Source organism: Fusarium musae, chromosome 5 (assembly GCF_019915245.1).
Source record: "Fusarium musae strain F31 chromosome 5, whole genome shotgun sequence".
Classification (NCBI taxonomy): domain Eukaryota; kingdom Fungi; phylum Ascomycota; class Sordariomycetes; order Hypocreales; family Nectriaceae; genus Fusarium; species Fusarium musae.
Genome location: NC_058391.1, coordinates 3,705,928 through 3,721,209, shown reverse-complemented (window position 1 = coordinate 3,721,209; position 15,282 = coordinate 3,705,928). Strand labels below are relative to the sequence as shown.

The 15,282-nt window shown below is 48.4% G+C and overlaps 8 protein-coding genes across 8 annotated transcripts; 5 read left to right on the top strand and 3 right to left on the bottom strand.

Annotated features, from left to right (window-relative positions):
- Positions 1 to 1,409: 1,409 nt before the first annotated feature.
- J7337_007624 (uncharacterized protein) lies at positions 1,410 to 2,258 on the top strand (the record flags this gene model as incomplete). The annotated part of the gene is made up of 3 exons (XM_044825263.1): positions 1,410 to 1,655; positions 1,709 to 1,902; positions 1,952 to 2,258. 3 exons carry the CDS (start codon positions 1,410 to 1,412, stop codon positions 2,256 to 2,258), a joined length of 747 nt encoding a protein of 248 aa, XP_044680920.1.
- Positions 2,259 to 2,924: 666 nt separating this feature from the next.
- On the bottom strand, positions 2,925 to 3,312 carry J7337_007623 (uncharacterized protein; the record flags this gene model as incomplete). The annotated part of the gene is made up of 4 exons (XM_044825262.1): positions 2,925 to 3,006; positions 3,059 to 3,130; positions 3,181 to 3,242; positions 3,298 to 3,312. 4 exons carry the CDS (start codon positions 3,310 to 3,312, stop codon positions 2,925 to 2,927), a joined length of 231 nt encoding a protein of 76 aa, XP_044680919.1.
- A 1,405-nt stretch (positions 3,313 to 4,717) lies between these two features.
- Positions 4,718 to 5,894, top strand: J7337_007622 (uncharacterized protein; the record flags this gene model as incomplete). Its single annotated transcript, XM_044825261.1, has 5 exons — positions 4,718 to 4,839; positions 4,890 to 5,059; positions 5,110 to 5,354; positions 5,413 to 5,555; positions 5,606 to 5,894. 5 exons carry the CDS (start codon positions 4,718 to 4,720, stop codon positions 5,892 to 5,894), a joined length of 969 nt encoding a protein of 322 aa, XP_044680918.1.
- Positions 5,895 to 6,024: 130 nt separating this feature from the next.
- J7337_007621 (uncharacterized protein) lies at positions 6,025 to 7,487 on the bottom strand (the record flags this gene model as incomplete). The annotated part of the gene is made up of 5 exons (XM_044825260.1): positions 6,025 to 6,141; positions 6,251 to 6,366; positions 6,419 to 6,690; positions 6,736 to 7,197; positions 7,249 to 7,487. 5 exons carry the CDS (start codon positions 7,485 to 7,487, stop codon positions 6,025 to 6,027), a joined length of 1,206 nt encoding a protein of 401 aa, XP_044680917.1.
- Positions 7,488 to 7,761: 274 nt separating this feature from the next.
- Positions 7,762 to 9,962, top strand: J7337_007620 (uncharacterized protein; the record flags this gene model as incomplete). The annotated part of the gene is made up of 3 exons (XM_044825259.1): positions 7,762 to 7,788; positions 8,338 to 9,729; positions 9,759 to 9,962. 3 exons carry the CDS (start codon positions 7,762 to 7,764, stop codon positions 9,960 to 9,962), a joined length of 1,623 nt encoding a protein of 540 aa, XP_044680916.1.
- A 47-nt stretch (positions 9,963 to 10,009) lies between these two features.
- On the bottom strand, positions 10,010 to 11,594 carry J7337_007619 (uncharacterized protein; the record flags this gene model as incomplete). The annotated part of the gene is made up of 2 exons (XM_044825258.1): positions 10,010 to 11,390; positions 11,443 to 11,594. 2 exons carry the CDS (start codon positions 11,592 to 11,594, stop codon positions 10,010 to 10,012), a joined length of 1,533 nt encoding a protein of 510 aa, XP_044680915.1.
- A 459-nt stretch (positions 11,595 to 12,053) lies between these two features.
- J7337_007618 (uncharacterized protein) lies at positions 12,054 to 13,606 on the top strand (the record flags this gene model as incomplete). The annotated part of the gene is made up of 3 exons (XM_044825257.1): positions 12,054 to 12,578; positions 12,627 to 12,913; positions 12,973 to 13,606. The coding sequence occupies 3 exons, from the start codon at positions 12,054 to 12,056 to the stop codon at positions 13,604 to 13,606; spliced, it is 1,446 nt and encodes a 481-aa protein (XP_044680914.1).
- Positions 13,607 to 14,067: 461 nt separating this feature from the next.
- On the top strand, positions 14,068 to 14,850 carry J7337_007617 (uncharacterized protein; the record flags this gene model as incomplete). The annotated part of the gene is made up of 1 exon (XM_044825256.1): positions 14,068 to 14,850. The coding sequence occupies one exon, from the start codon at positions 14,068 to 14,070 to the stop codon at positions 14,848 to 14,850; it is 783 nt and encodes a 260-aa protein (XP_044680913.1).
- Between the last annotated feature and the right edge of the window lie 432 nt (positions 14,851 to 15,282).

Here is a 15,282-nt window from a genome sequence, read left to right as displayed (position 1 = left end):
ACGTGCACATCAAGCTCTCAGTGTTGACTGAATATGCTCAAGCTTTATCAAACACAAGGCGTCTGAACATTAATACATAGCCAAACCCACGATTTATATCCATACATGAGCAATCTGATCTGCACACGCGTGACTCTGGCCTCAATTATTCCCATCTTAGAAAGTCGATATGTGAGCTACGCACCAAAACCCCTTCGGAGGAACTTTGATCAAAGAGCCGAATTCTTACCACCCGCCAACAGCGGAGACTTCCGACACAAAGCGATGCTTTGAAGATACGGTGAGCATCAGATCATGAACTTCACTCATCTTCACGTCCTTCCTCTTTCAAACTATGCAAAGTCCGTCTAGCACTCCTCGAAACTTGATTTACGCGCTCTCCAATCAAAAGTACCTTCCAAAAGTGATCTACCTCAGCTCTAGATCAGGGCATCTATTCGCGAAGATCTACAAGCTGAACTGGCAAAAGCATAGCGGGAAAATATCCCGCAACATTCGAGAAGGCCTAGTAGGATCGACAAGTAAAAAAGATAAGACGGAGGTAGATGCTATGTTTGGAAGGTAGGCGATGGAATAGGATGCAACAGGTATTGGCATAAGCGCTGCCATAGGTGCATCTGACAGAACTTGGCCACGGAGGTTGTATCGCATGCAGGTTGATGCGTGCGTTATCGCAGGGCTGCTATTGCGTGGTGGTGGCTACAAAAGTTCTATACGGTTTCCAGTTTCAGAATATTGGGCCATTGTGATTGATGGCGCATGACCGAATTATAGCAGTGAACCCCGCCCAGAGTAGTAGTGCAGATGCGCTTTGATGCTTGGCGATTCCCTCGGGCTAAATAACTCCGGTTGGTCTATACGAATGCTGACGCGATGATCCTTCGGCATTCATCGTAGATCTTGGGGGGAATAAGCCGATCAAAGACATACCGTGTATCGGCTCTTCAACTACTCTCACCAGCTCTATAATTACATTCATCTTGAAGCTCTTTTTCGTCCAATGTTTACCGTTCGTCCTATTTATCCGTCATATCCACAGCGTTATTGGCGATAGAGTTATCGACTTTCCTCATCGGGATACTGACCCCTGCTGCCAAGGGCCTTATATGCCGATCACTTTCACGGGAGAATGATAAGGTTAATGCTTCTTCTAAATGCCGAACTAGACTACGGAACAACGGAGCTTAGTACCAGAAAGGCAGGTCCGCCTATTCGCAAACTCCAAAGATACTACCAAGCAAGCTTATCGCGGGATAGTAACCAGAGAGGCAGGTAAGAAGACACAACAATGACTATAGCTATGTTGATTCTCGAATATAAAAGGATCGCGATGGTCTATTCAAAGTAGTTCTACCATCAACCACTCTTCACTCTTCAACTCTCATCTCTTGGATATCTATCTCTTCATCATGGTCAAGTTTGCTTCCGTCGTTGCACTTGTTGCTCCCCTGGCTGCTGCCGCTCCTCAGGAGATCCCCAACATCGTTGGTGGCACTTCTGCTAGCGCTGGCGACTTTCCCTTCATCGTGAGCATCAGCCGCAACGGCGGCCCTTGGTGCGGAGGCTCTCTCCTCAACGCCAACACCGTCTTGACCGCTGCCCACTGCGTCTCCGGATACGCTCAGAGCGGTTTCCAGATCCGTGCTGGCAGTCTTGTAAGTCATCTACTTCTCGGGAGATCGGAGCGACATCACTAACCTCTGAATAGTCTCGCACTTCTGGTGGTGTTACTTCTTCGCTTTCCTCCGTCAGAGTTCACCCGAGCTACAGCGGAAACAACAACGATCTTGCCATCCTCAAGCTCTCTACTTCCATTCCCGCCAGTGGAACCATCGGCTATGCTCGCCTGGCTGCTTCCGGCTCTGACCCCGTCGCCGGATCTTCTGCCACTGTTGCTGGCTGGTAAGTTCTTCTCTGACATCCAAGATACTATGTGCTAACTACTATCCAGGGGCGCTACCTCTGAGGGCGGCAGCTCTACTCCCGTCAACCTTCTGAAGGTTACTGTCCCTATTGTCTCTCGTGCTACCTGCCGACAGCAGTACGGTACCTCTGCCATCACCACCCAGATGTTCTGTGCTGGTGTTTCCTCCGGCGGCAAGGACTCTTGCCAGGGTGACAGCGGCGGCCCCATCGTCGACAGCTCCAATACTCTCATCGGTGCTGTCTCTTGGGGTAATGGATGTGCTCGACCCAACTACGCTGGTGTCTATGCCAGCGTTGGTGCTCTCCGCTCTTTCATTGACCAATACGCTTAAACGCCCCGTTGGATTCGCTGAGATGTTCCTTGGATATTCTCTAGCTTGAGTGTTGGATACGGAACCTGTTTCTCAAACAAGTTTCAACGAGTTAAGAAGATATGAGTTGGTTTCAGTTGGATTTTAGTCCTGGTTGCTCGTAATACAGCAATCTAGATAGCTCAATTGAATATGAAATTTGATGGAAAAGATCTTCCAATAGAAGCAGCGTGAAATGTTTAGCAGTACAAAAACTAATTTAAAAACTGTTATGTTCCCCAATCTACCCACATTGATGTCTGTCCGCGAGTCGTATCCAGCAACGCAGAATGGTGCATTAACTTCATAATGTTCTGTTGTCGAAGTCTCAAGAACATGAAGTTCATTTACTCATTATCTATGCTGGGAGCCTAAAGTCCTAATCGGTCAACTTTTTGCGAATGAAGGATTGTTCAAATTAGAACGTCAGTAGCGTTTGATACCTGGAGAATGATGTAAGACAATCGATGTTGAAATGACAAAAGAAAGGAAAGATGAATTAAGCATATAGTTAGGTGGTCGAGTCGACCCTTCCGGAGACACATATAGACCGAAACCCAACAGGATACAATTTATAGACAAGTATAACTACAGTTATCAGTCTACCGAACAAATAATCTTTTGCGAAACGACTGAAGAGCCAATACGCTACAGTTCCTCAGGAGGGGCATCTTTTACAATAACACCCTTGACTTCCTTCAGCTTCTCAATAGCCTCCAAAGTCATCGGCCTGCCATCAGATCGCGTCAGTTCTGGCTTGAGAATAGGAGAGCTATACTTACGGAGGATAGGAAGTGGGAGGAATGGTTCGTGTCTGCCTCCAGAAATCGGCACCAGTGTCCTTCTTCACAATGCTGATATAATGATTAGCTTGGGGATCTATCCATAATGATGCATTACTGACTCGAGGACGGTTTCATTTCTCTGTTGATAATCCTCCAACTTCTCGAAGTCATAAATAATAGCCTAGATGAGGTCTCAGTAAGAAATGCTTTCTCTTCAAAAATTATACCTTATTTACCTTTCGATCTGCCATGGCTGCCAAAACTGCTGGGATGTTCAAAAGCGCAGCACAAGCAGCAAGAGTGAGAGGCACGACGTGATATGTTGACAAAAGCATTAGTATCAATAAGGTCCACTCAGAAACGTGCAGAAGCAAGACGTGGTATATCGACCAGTTAAATAACCTTTTAAGCATTCGACTATCTTCGGAGATTCTCGAATTGGGAAGGTGATGATGCGTCCATGACAGGGATAACACGCCAACAAAAGATCCTAAGGGACCTAAGCTTGGCTGCGGGGAAAGCCTATCAACGATAAGCGTGAGCCCACCCACTTGATAGATAAGTCGCGCACTATAGGCTTGGCCTTAGGGGAGAGGATTGGTCAATAATGGGTGATGGATGGGAGTGACCTGCGTTAGTGGTCGGCTGATGCACCCGGATGAACGCTGGAAGGCATCGTTTGGTGCGATGATCGACAGATGGTAGTATGGTTGGGTGGGAAGCCTAAAGGCATGTGAAAATGCCGAATCTCATGACTGGGCAGTATCCCAGACTGGTCTCGCCGGTCCAAGGAACCAGCCGGTCGTCACAGCTCGCAACACCAAGACCTGGTTATCAGCCCGAAACCAGATCGATAAGATTAGATAAGAACTGAACCATAAATGGGATAAGGACTCACCACTTGGAATGGGCTTGTCGTAACTCTTATATATAGTATGGGAAGACGTGCCATGCAAAGCATTATCTATCGTCATGACACTGGAAATGTTTCCATACCGGGACATGGATGTTTATCTCAGTCTCGAGCCAGGTAGCATACCTCGATCATCGATGAAAGCCCACGAGTCTAAACAACTATCAAATGCAATGTATTTCAAGAAAGATAACCACCACAAATAGACCCAACGGTTATGAAGTTACAACGTCTCTGAACTTCTGAATCTCATGCCTCATCAACAGCCTTCGCCTACGCCAAGCCATGTCAAACCCCCATTACCCCACAATCACGATCCCGATTCAGAGTGCGGAAGAAGGACTTCCGAGTGATGTAACTGTCCCATCTTCCAGCAGCTCATCAAATACCACAAGAGCAGTTTACTTCCAGGCGATTCACAGGAAATGTAGACCGCAATTAGTGTTTTGCATTGACTTTGGGGGAAGGCATCAACGAACGGAAGATCTCGTCGACATGTTCCACCAATCAGCAGAACTCGTCAAAGTGCCTACATAGTATTGCTGAAACGCAACGACTCATAGGATAGTCAATTAGAAGGGAGAATAGATGTACATTGGGGGTAATTGTGCAGTCCCAAACTTGTAGATCACTACTAATGCTCTTTGTGTGGATGTGAAGCTGTATTTAAGACCAAGTATATCCTCAACTTGGCAGTTCTCTCATCCAGCAACATCTCCGGAAGCCACTCCATCCTATCCAAAATGAAGCTTCTTAATATACTATTCTTCTCCAGCTTTGCTGTTGCAGCACCTGGTGCCAACCTCCAAGCCAGAGCTGCGGCCAATGACCCGTGCAACATTGGCTACTGCACTCAGAACGGAGGGTGAGTTAATCAGGTCAGAGCTTCCACAAGCATATTTCTGATGCGTATAGCACAACTGGAGGTGGAAGTGCTGCACAGGTCACTGTGAAGTCCCTCGCTGAGCTCACTGCTGCCGCCGCAGCTGACGGCCCTTCTGTCATCTTGGTGCAAGGCAGTATCTCAGGCGCAGCAAAGGTCCAAGTTACCTCAAACAAGTCCATCATTGGCAAGACCGGTAGCTGTAGGTCAACAGTGTTGTCTCGCTGATTTAGTACTGACAGTTTTGTATAGCCCTAACCGGCATCGGTTTGACCATCAACGGACAGAAGAACGTCATTGTCCGCAACATGAAGATATCCAAGGTTGAAGCTGACTACGGTGATGCGATTACCATTCAAAAATCGACTAATGTCTGGGTTGACCATTGTGATCTCTCTGCTGTTAGGGGCGACGACAAGGACTTCTACGATGGCTTGGTCGATCTGTCGCATGCTGCTGACTGGGTCACTATCTCGTATACCTACTTCCATGACCACGTTAGTAAACCCCATTCTTATCTAAGTGCTTGAAGAAGATCAAGCTGACTGTAGTTAGTCCAAGGGATCGCTCGTAGGACACTCCGACAAGAACGCAGCTGAAGACGTTGGCACCTTACGCGTTACATACGCCAATAACCACTTCAACAACGTCAGAAGCCGAGGCCCTCTTCTGCGCTTTGGAACTGCCCATATCTTCAAGTACGTTTCCAAATGACCCCAAACTTAACCTGCTACTAAGAAACCTATAGTCAGTACTACGATACCATGGACACTGGTCTCAACAGCCGTATGGGCGCCCAGGCTCTCATCCAATCATCCGTGTTCACCAACGTTGGAAAAAAGGCTATCTTCAGCGAGTCAAGCTCCGAGGTCGGATATGTTGTCGCGGAAGACGTTGTGCTCGGTGGTGAGAGTCAGAACACCGCTCCAAAGGGGACGTTGAGCTCAAGCAAGATTCCGTATCAGTTCACCCTTCTGGGATCTGGAAAGGTTGCTTCAACGGTTCCGGGGCAGGCAGGCCAGAAGCTCAGCTTCTAGATAAGGTTCATGACTGAGGGAAAGATCTTTGGAGGTAACTCTAGGTCAACTTTCATACCACTGGTATAGTAATCGCCATATCTATTCGAAGTCTTCTCCTATCAATAAATTGTGTCATGTTCTGTCTCATTCACTTCTGACAAGATGTGAAATCCTTGAGCCCTGCGTCGGGAACCTTGTTCTTGGGGAGACAGAACTCGATATCCTCGCCCTTGAGCTTGTTACCAAACACCCGAATATGCTCACGCTGTAAATATCTTGTTAGCATAGAAATGAATAGTATATCTTGGCGAACTTGCCTCTGTAATCTTTAGAAACTCGTTGTAGATGCCGTCGGACTTCATTCGCTCGCGAACAAGATCCACAACACCATTCATGAGGGAGAGCACGGTAGTGACCTTACTATCCCAGGTCACAAGTGCTGAAACACCCTTGCCGTCGACACGGGTCGACTCTGTGCTGCCATAGGGATCTATTTTATTCTGGTCAGCGATCTTTCCCAGTGTGATGATTTGACGACTTACTCTGCATCTTCTTTCCAACGATCATGTTCCTCCACCAAGCCATGCCGACAGCCTTGTCGAACAATACAACGGGGAAGACGCCATAGGGAGTGATGACATCCAGCTCCTGATCCTTCTGGCTGGCAATGGAGGGGATACCGGCGGGTGAGATGTAGCCGATGATCTCATCGGTCTTGGGGTCGGTAGAGTTGTTGACTGAGGCGTAGAGGCCCGGGGTCTTGGTGACCATGGAGTTACAAGTACGAGCACGTTCGCCATTTTTGAAGAGGCGGCTAGGCGGTCAGTTTACTGCTTCTGAAACAAATAGGTGTGCGTACCTGACAATGTCGACGTCGTGGTATGGCAACTCAAGCTGGTTCCAGATCTCATGGCTAGAGAACCAAAAGCCCTTACGAACAGTGATAGGACCAACGCCGCCCTTGTTATACTCAGCCTTCTCCAGCTTAGCTCTCTTGTACTCCCAAAGCGTCTGCTTATCCTTCTTGGACAAATCAGTGAAGAATTGGAAGAAGTAAGTCAAAAGCTCTCCCTCGTAAGGGTCATCGAGATAAGTCTCTGATTCGCACTTGTAAGATTGCTTCTTGTCATTGACCGGAAGTGTCTGGTCACCGATTGCTGTGACAGCACAGACCTTTCCTTCGCCGATGTAGAAGATCTTGGGGGCAGTTGAAGCGACGTAGTTGAACCATGTCTGCCAGCCGTCGGCGATCTTGTGGAACTTGGGGTTGGACTGCTTCTGTAGGGCTTCAATGCAGGCGTAGACAGCCCAGATGAGCTCTCTTAACAAATCTTGTTAGCGCGAGCAAGGAGGTGAAAGCCAGATTACTTACCCATTGTCCAGACCAGGGACACGGTCATCCCAACCATCTTGGGGAGAGATGGTCGTGGTGTCAGTCTTGATCCAAGGAAGAAAGCCACCGAAACCAGGATATGTCTGGTTGAACTGGCTGTAAGTCTTGAGCTTTGTCTCCATGATTGACGCAGCGAAGCCTGGTGCGGCCTTGAGATTATTTGGGGTCAAGAAACGGGCAGCTTCTTTAGATCCAGAGATAGCCTGAGCGTAGAGCATGATTTGCAGTGCCTGAATAACATCGTTAGAGGATATGTCAATGTTTGAGGTAAATCAAGACTGGCCTCTTTGCTGGCTGCACTGAAGGTATGCTTATTAGTGCGTTTGCCAGTTTTCCAATCAAGCTGGGTTCCATCATAGGACATGCCATTCTGAGTATTGTAGGCTACATCGTTTTGATGGAATTTACCTTCCCAGTAGAGAAGATCCCAGATAAAGTCGTCAGTATGTTGAAGGACGTCCTTTTGTGACCATTCTAGGCCGAACCGACAAGATGGAGCTTTGGGGTCGGAATACTGAGGTGAGGCCGCTGTCAGTGGCAAAGACAGGGCTAAAGCCAGAACAGAGCTTAGCGAGGACTTCATGATGACTGTCTCCGAGCTCAATTGGTGTCTCGATGCTGATTGAAGAGGCAAAGAAGATGACGAGGCTGTCTTTATATAATGGGAAATGAAGGCTTGCACTACATTTCCAGGATCTTGGATGAACCAATGCCGACTTGGGTACGTATTGAGCCCAGAAACAAGGTTTCTTTCCCCAGACTCAACCCCGCTTGTTGGCTCACCACTATCAAAAGGGGGATAGATCTTCACGGGGAAATGGAGAATCACCTCACGACAAAATCTATTTTACCGCTGCATTTCCCCGTCTCAATCTTTCCGTTCTTTGCCTCCTCACTCTCACACAATGACAAGCTCCACGCCAGATTCCCCTCAATCTCCGGGGACAAATACCCCAGCCCAAAAGAACAGAGCGTGTGACCGCTGTCGTCGGCGAAAAGCAAAGGTACTAATCTCCTCTCTCTCCCATCGGCGAAACTCCCCTGATTCACTCACTGACCGATTCTTAGTGCGACTTTACAGAAGGCGAGCGTTGCACCAGCTGCAGGGAGTCAGGCACACAATGCACCTTCAACCTCCCCCTCGCCCGTCGCGGCCCCAAAATCCGCTCCAGAAAATCAGCCAGTTCCACAGCGGAATTACCGCCTCCCCAATGGGAAACCAACACTGTCGATCTCGGACTCTCGCCGCCTTTGCTCGTCAGCGGTGGAGATGTAACAAGTCACCAGCGCTGGCAGAATTTATCGCGAGCGCTAGCGTTCATTACGAATGATCTACAGCAATTTGTGACGCGTTGCTTTGATCTCTTTTTTGAGTACCTCTACCCGCTTACGCCGCTGGTTCATGAGCCGAGTTTGAGGGACTCGCTGTCGTATTTTGGGCAGTACCCTTCCGAGAATTTTAGTACGGGGGTTTTGGAGCTTTGGCCCGAGACGACGTTCACGCTCATCACTGCTGTTTGCGCCGAGGCAGCGTTTCTATTACCGAAGGATCTATTCCCAGAGGGTCAGTCAGTGGCTGATATCTTTCTCAATGCCTCAAGATCATGTCTGAACCAATATCTTGAGGCAGAGTTGGAGAATCCGAATGCCAACTCAATCACCATCCGGTACTTTCACTCAAATTGTCTTCATGCAGCGGGAAAGCCTAAATATTCGTGGCACATCTTTGGTGAAGCAACGCGACTAGCGCAGGTCATGCAATTGAACCTTGAGACATCTTTGGAAGGCTTACAACCGATTGAAGCTGAGCTGCGACGTCGAGCTTTCTGGATCGTGTACATGGGCGATAAATCAGCTGCGATACTCAATAATCGACCCATCACGATCCACAAATTCTCATTCGAGTCGGGAATAACCACGTCGTATCCTTCTGGCATTGAAGACGAAGCGCCTGTTCTCTCGCCTGGCAATCTCGTAACAAACTCCGATGTTGTACGAATAACTTGCATCGAAGGCTTCAACGCCAATCTACGACTCTGGCAGAATGCATCTGATCTGCTGCTGGAGCTGAGACTAATGCAGGACCGAAACCAACAAGATCTCAGCATGTCGAATCTTCAGCCGTTGATCAGCGCGCAAGAAAAGGATCGACTGGATGCTCTTTATGTCCGCTTCATCACATGTCTCGATGATCTACCACCGTATCTGCAGTCGTATACGTTCGCGGCATTGGCCGATGAGTCTAGGGAAACAACCAAGCAGTTCCTGATCCAGTGCGCTAATCTTCAAGTCTCTATCCATTGCTTGCGAATGGTGATAACGCAGAAGTTGGAGAACCTCCCGTATTATAAATCGGAGATAGGGCACTCGGATTTGCGCAAGACGGAGATTGCGAGAGATATGCTGCGGGTGATTCAAGAAGCTCCGTTTTGGTCACTCCAAGTCAACGGTGAGCCTTATGTAAGTCCACAAATGAATGCATCACATAGTCAATGAAGCTAACGAGGCTTTCTGCCAAGGTCGAGAAGATTCGACTCACCGGTGCGAGTCTTCTGGAGATCATTCACCGAAATGGGTCTTCACCTATCGCTGCTAGAGCACGTAGCGACTTTGCTGTTCTTCTTGATCTTCTCACGAGACTGGACTCCAAGGCCTCTGATGCATTGCGAAATACTTCTTCAATGATACACTAAATCTTTGTAATAATACTATCACATATCTGCTATCCTCATACGACTCTTCAGACTCCCTTCTCGTGAATGAAATCGTGCTCCTCCTTCTTGACTTCAATCTCCTTGACCATCTCCTGCTTGGCATCCTTACCCTCAAAGAGATACGTGAGCTCCTCCAGCGTAGGTCCCGACGTCTCAACAAAGAAGAAGTAGACGACCAAGAAGATGATGGCGACCCAGACACAGTAGTAGATGTAGAATTTCCATCCTATAGCCTCCAGACCAATCGGATTGACGTAGCCACCAAAGATGGAAGAGACTTGAATGGTTAGGAGCACGAATGCCCAAGTCTTGGCTCGCATCTGATAGGTGACGATCTCAAGAGGATAAGTGACGACCAGGTTTGTCCAGCCAAAGGTGTAAAAGCCTTGGAAGAGGAAGATACAAGCCAGTACGACTCGGCCGCCGGCCAGTGATCCCTCAAGGTACTGCTTGGCGGCGATGGTCCACATGATGAAAGTGACAAGAACACCACCAGATCCCACAAGGAAGAAGGTGCGGCGCTTGAACTTGTCAACCAGAAGCGTCATGGTGATAGCAACGATGTACTGCCAGAGAGTAACCATGCCGTTGACAAGAGTGATGTCCTTCTCCGCCTCGATGCCTGTATCCTTGAGGATCTGAGTCAGATAGTTCGAGACAAGCAGGTTGCCGGAACTCTGACTGAACAGCGCAGTAGCGAAGCAGAGTGAAATGCGCTTGAGGTTGGGAATGGACGAGAAGAACTCCTTCCAGGTCATGTTCTGCTCGGCTTCCTCCGCGATGACTTGCTGAATCTCGGCGCATTCGAACTTGACCAGTTCGCTGTCGGAATCACCTTCACCGTGGTACTTGATAAGAATCTCGCGAGCCTTTTCAACCTTGCCCTTTGCGATCAGCCAACGAGGCGACTCGGGGCAGAAAAAGATGAGAATGAGTTGGTATGCCGATGGAATGACTTGAACAAGAGTGGGGAGCTTCCAAGACCATTGGTTCGGAATGCGAAAGCATCCGTATGTCGCCCATGCGCCAATCACATAGCCCAGCACGATGTTTGTGTTGTAAAGCGTCGTGATCTGTACACGCTCCTTGGGATGCGAGAGCTCAGTGACCAAGACTGGAGCACCCATCTGGATAAGCGAGGAGCCAATTCCGAGGACAATCTTGCCGCCGATGAACATATTGAGCGAGGTCGCAAAGAGTTGAACCATAACACCAGCAATGATCACGATGGATCCCATGGCAGTTGGGACGCGACGGCCAGCGACATCACTGATCCAGCCGAGGAAAATGAATGGTATAACACCTCCAATGGCGTTGGAAGCGCCAAAGAAGCCAAGTTTGGAACCAGTAGGATGTCCGAAGCGATCTTGCCAGCTCTCGAGGGTCTGGAGGGCGTTGGTCATAGAACTTCACCATGAGTCAGTATGCGTGGCCACTTGCCGGTTGGGAGTGGACTTACCCGTCAATGCCAAGAGCCATACTGGCAAACAGCGAGGAGGTAAGCAGAAAGTATAAAAGTACACCATTCTTGCGCTTCCAAAACGGCGGAACGGTGGTGAGGTCAATGGGAGACTGAATGTCTTCAGTGGCGTGCGCCGCTTTCGGAGCCATGTTGACGTTACTACCGCGAAACTGAAACAAGGTAAAAAGAGTCGCCAAGAGTGACTGATGGTGTGTTTACAGTCTTGTAATAAAGCTCGGCGATCTCTCGCATACTTATATATACACGATGCAACACTGAAGAAAGAGAAAGATTCGGTCCAGAAACATGCCATGAACCAAGGTTACAGCGAAAAATCCCCATTTCGAGCTAGCCTCCAAACTTCCCCGTGGGGAATGGTCTGCTCAATGAAGCTACGGGAAAACGGCGAAATAGAGCATCGCGCTATTCGAAGAAACCCCTCACCATCGGGGAAACTACCCAGTGGCTCAACTGAATTTCACCGTGATCGACAATCACGACGAGTTGGGTATTATCTTATCGGCCCGTAATTCCACGGTATAAAGAATGCCGAAGTATGTAACTTGTTTTGGTCACTAGAGACTTTTGTGTTGACTTTACAGACGACAATGCCTTCTCTTTCTAAGGACTTCAAACTTGGTTTCGCTACGGCGTCTTACCAGATTGAAGGTGCCGTCGCAGAAGATGGTCGCGGTCCTTCAATCTGGGATACCTTCTGTCATCTTGAACCGACACGAACAAAAGGTGCAAACGGCGATGTCGCCTGTGATCATTATCACCGCCTTGAAGAAGACCTCGATCTTTTGAAGCGGTATGGTTCTGATATGTATCGCTTCTCGATTTCGTGGTCTCGTGTTATTCCTCTTGGTGGACGGGATGATCCTGTTAATGAAGCTGGTATCGCTTTCTATAATAGGGTTATCGATGGGTGTTTGAAGAGAGGTATCACGCCCTGGGTCACGCTTTACCATTGGGACTTACCGCAGGCATTGCATGAGAGATACGGTGGATGGTTGGATGTTGAAGAGTCGCAGAAGGACTTTGAGAGATATGCGAGGCTTTGTTACGAGAGGTTTGGTGATCGAGTGAAGCACTGGATTACACTTAACGAGCCTTGGATCGTCTCAATATTCGTAAGTTATTCTTTTAAAACAACAGCCAATTCCTAACAATACGTCTAGGGCTATGCAACTGGAGGAAATGCTCCAGGACGAAGCAGCATCAATCCTCAGTCTACAGAAGGCGACACTTCAACGGAGCCATGGATCGTCGGCAAGGCTCTCATCATGAGCCACGCTCGTGCTGTTGCAGCCTACAACCAAGACTTCCGCGCATCACAAAAAGGCCAAATAGGAATATCTCTGAACGGAGACTACTACGAACCATGGGATAGCAGCGATCCGCGAGATAGTGAGGCTGCTGAGCGGCGTATGCAGTTCCATATTGGCTGGTTCGCCAACCCCATTTTGTGAGCCTCTCCTGACTTTCTCAACCGCATGACGACGGGAAATGGCTAACCTTGTAAAGCTTGGGACAAGACTATCCAAAGTGCATGCGCGATCAGCTCAAAGACCGCCTCCCACAGTTCACATCCGAAGAACTTCAACTTCTACGCTCAGCGGAGAGTGACTTTTACGGCATGAACTACTACACCTCTCAATTCGCTCGGCACAAATCCACTCCTGCACCAGACACAGATTACATCGGCAATCTGGATGAGCTCCAAACCAACAAGGCTGGTGAGCCTGTCGGTTTAGAAAGTGGTCTACACTGGCTCCGATCCTGCCCCGACCTCTTCCGCAAACATCTCACACGTGTGTATCGTCTCTACGGCAAGCCTATCATCATCACAGAGAACGGGTGTCCTTGTCCCGGCGAGGATAAGATGACGCGTGAGGAATCGGTACAGGATGAGTATAGGATCAAATACTTTGAAGATCACCTTGACGCTATTGGCAGGTCGGTTGGTGAAGATGGATCTGTTATTGAGGGATATTTTGCATGGTCGTTGATGGATAACCTTGAGTGGTCTGATGGATATGGACCGAGATTTGGTGTGACGTTTACGGATTACGAGACGTTGGAGAGGACGCCGAAGAAATCGGCGTTGGTGCTGAGGCAGCTGGTTGATCATCGGAAGGGAACTCAGTTGAAGCTGTAGACGAGGCTCATTGACGCGACTATTAGAAATCCGAAATTATATAGAGCTCAGATATCACATCAAAATGCTGAAAACGCCATCGCAGCGCAAAACCAATCCTGAAGGGAGGCTTCCTTATCTATATATCTCGGTGAGCAAAATGATCCGGCAGACCCATAGCCGCATCTCGGCGTTGGGTTTCATCCGCCAGACCCATTCCCGGCAGCGTTCAAAGTCCGGTATATCCGCTATCTACAGCTCGCGCGGAAATCGTCAACTGAAACGAGTTTAGCATCGCCGAGGTTATACGTCAATGCGGGACGCTAGGAGCCAATTTGGATATTTGAAAGCCGGCAGTTGACGTGGTGCCAAGTTTCGAAGAATTTTCTCGTATTCTCATCGAAGTTACAAATTGGCGGTGATACCCTCAAACGTTTTGCTTAAGAACTAAATTAAATTTTGATTTACTTTAAAAAAAAAAAATGGCTCGCATTCTCATTACTGGTTCCGCTGATGGCCTGGGCCTCGAAGCTGCTCGTCAACTCGTCAAGCGCAATCACACCGTTTATCTTCATGCGCGCAACGCTCAACGCGCAGCAGAGGCCAAAGCAAAATGCCCTGGGGCTGCTGGTGCCTTCGTAGCGGACTTGACACTCGTGTCAGAGACAGAACGACTCGCCAAGGAAGCCAATGCAGTCGGAACCTTTGATGCCATCATTCATAATGCTGGCTTGATGGCTGGACCATTCCGCAAGACTCCCGACAACGGCATCCCAGCTCAGACCGCCGTCAATGTTCTCGCACCTTATATTCTTACTTGTCTCTTGACGCCTCCCAAGAGGCTCATCTACATCGCGTCTATGCTCCATGCTCAAGCCGATACAAGCGTTAAGGATATTTTCTGGCTTGAACGAGGCGAATCTCATTTCAAGGACTTTCCCGCGTACTGCGACTCAAAGCTCCATGTTATGTTGCTCGCAAACGCAGTTGCCAGGCGTTTGAAGAACACATCAGTCATGTCGGTTCATCCCGGATGGGTTGCGACGAAGCTCGGCGGTGAAGATGGGCCAGATAAGATGGAGGATGGAGTTGATACATATGTCATGTTGGCTGAAGGAGACTATGATCAGAGCTTGACAGGGAAATATTTTGAGCCTAAGAGAAAGCTAGCAGAGCCAACTCCCCAGTGTAGTGAGGTTGAGTTGCAGGAGCAGGTTGTTGATGCTTGTGAGAGATTGGTGGGTTTGAAGCTTCCTGAGAACTGAGCTCGATTGATAGACATACGAATAATTATATACTCACGTATCAAAGAAACTTTTAGTATTGATAGAATCTGGAAACTGAGGCATCACTTTGCTCCAGGATAATCACGCTATATCATGGTGAAAGACTCATGATAGCATAACATCGAAGTGGAATGAGGGAAACCCTCACAGGCAGAAAAACTACAAATGAAGGGCAAAGAAAGGATATAGCCCAAGATAATCCTCTATGATTTCATATAGAAGGAGACACTGCAGAATTGTTGGGATTGAGAAGTCTCAGAGCATCAGGGACAAAATCATAACATTTACTACCCTGCAGTAAATGGAGATAAGATAAGGTCCGTCTATCTTATCACACCAACACACTGAATTTTACTGAGCCGGGAAATAGATGGACCGAGCGTCGACAGTCAATTAACCAATGACAGAGCG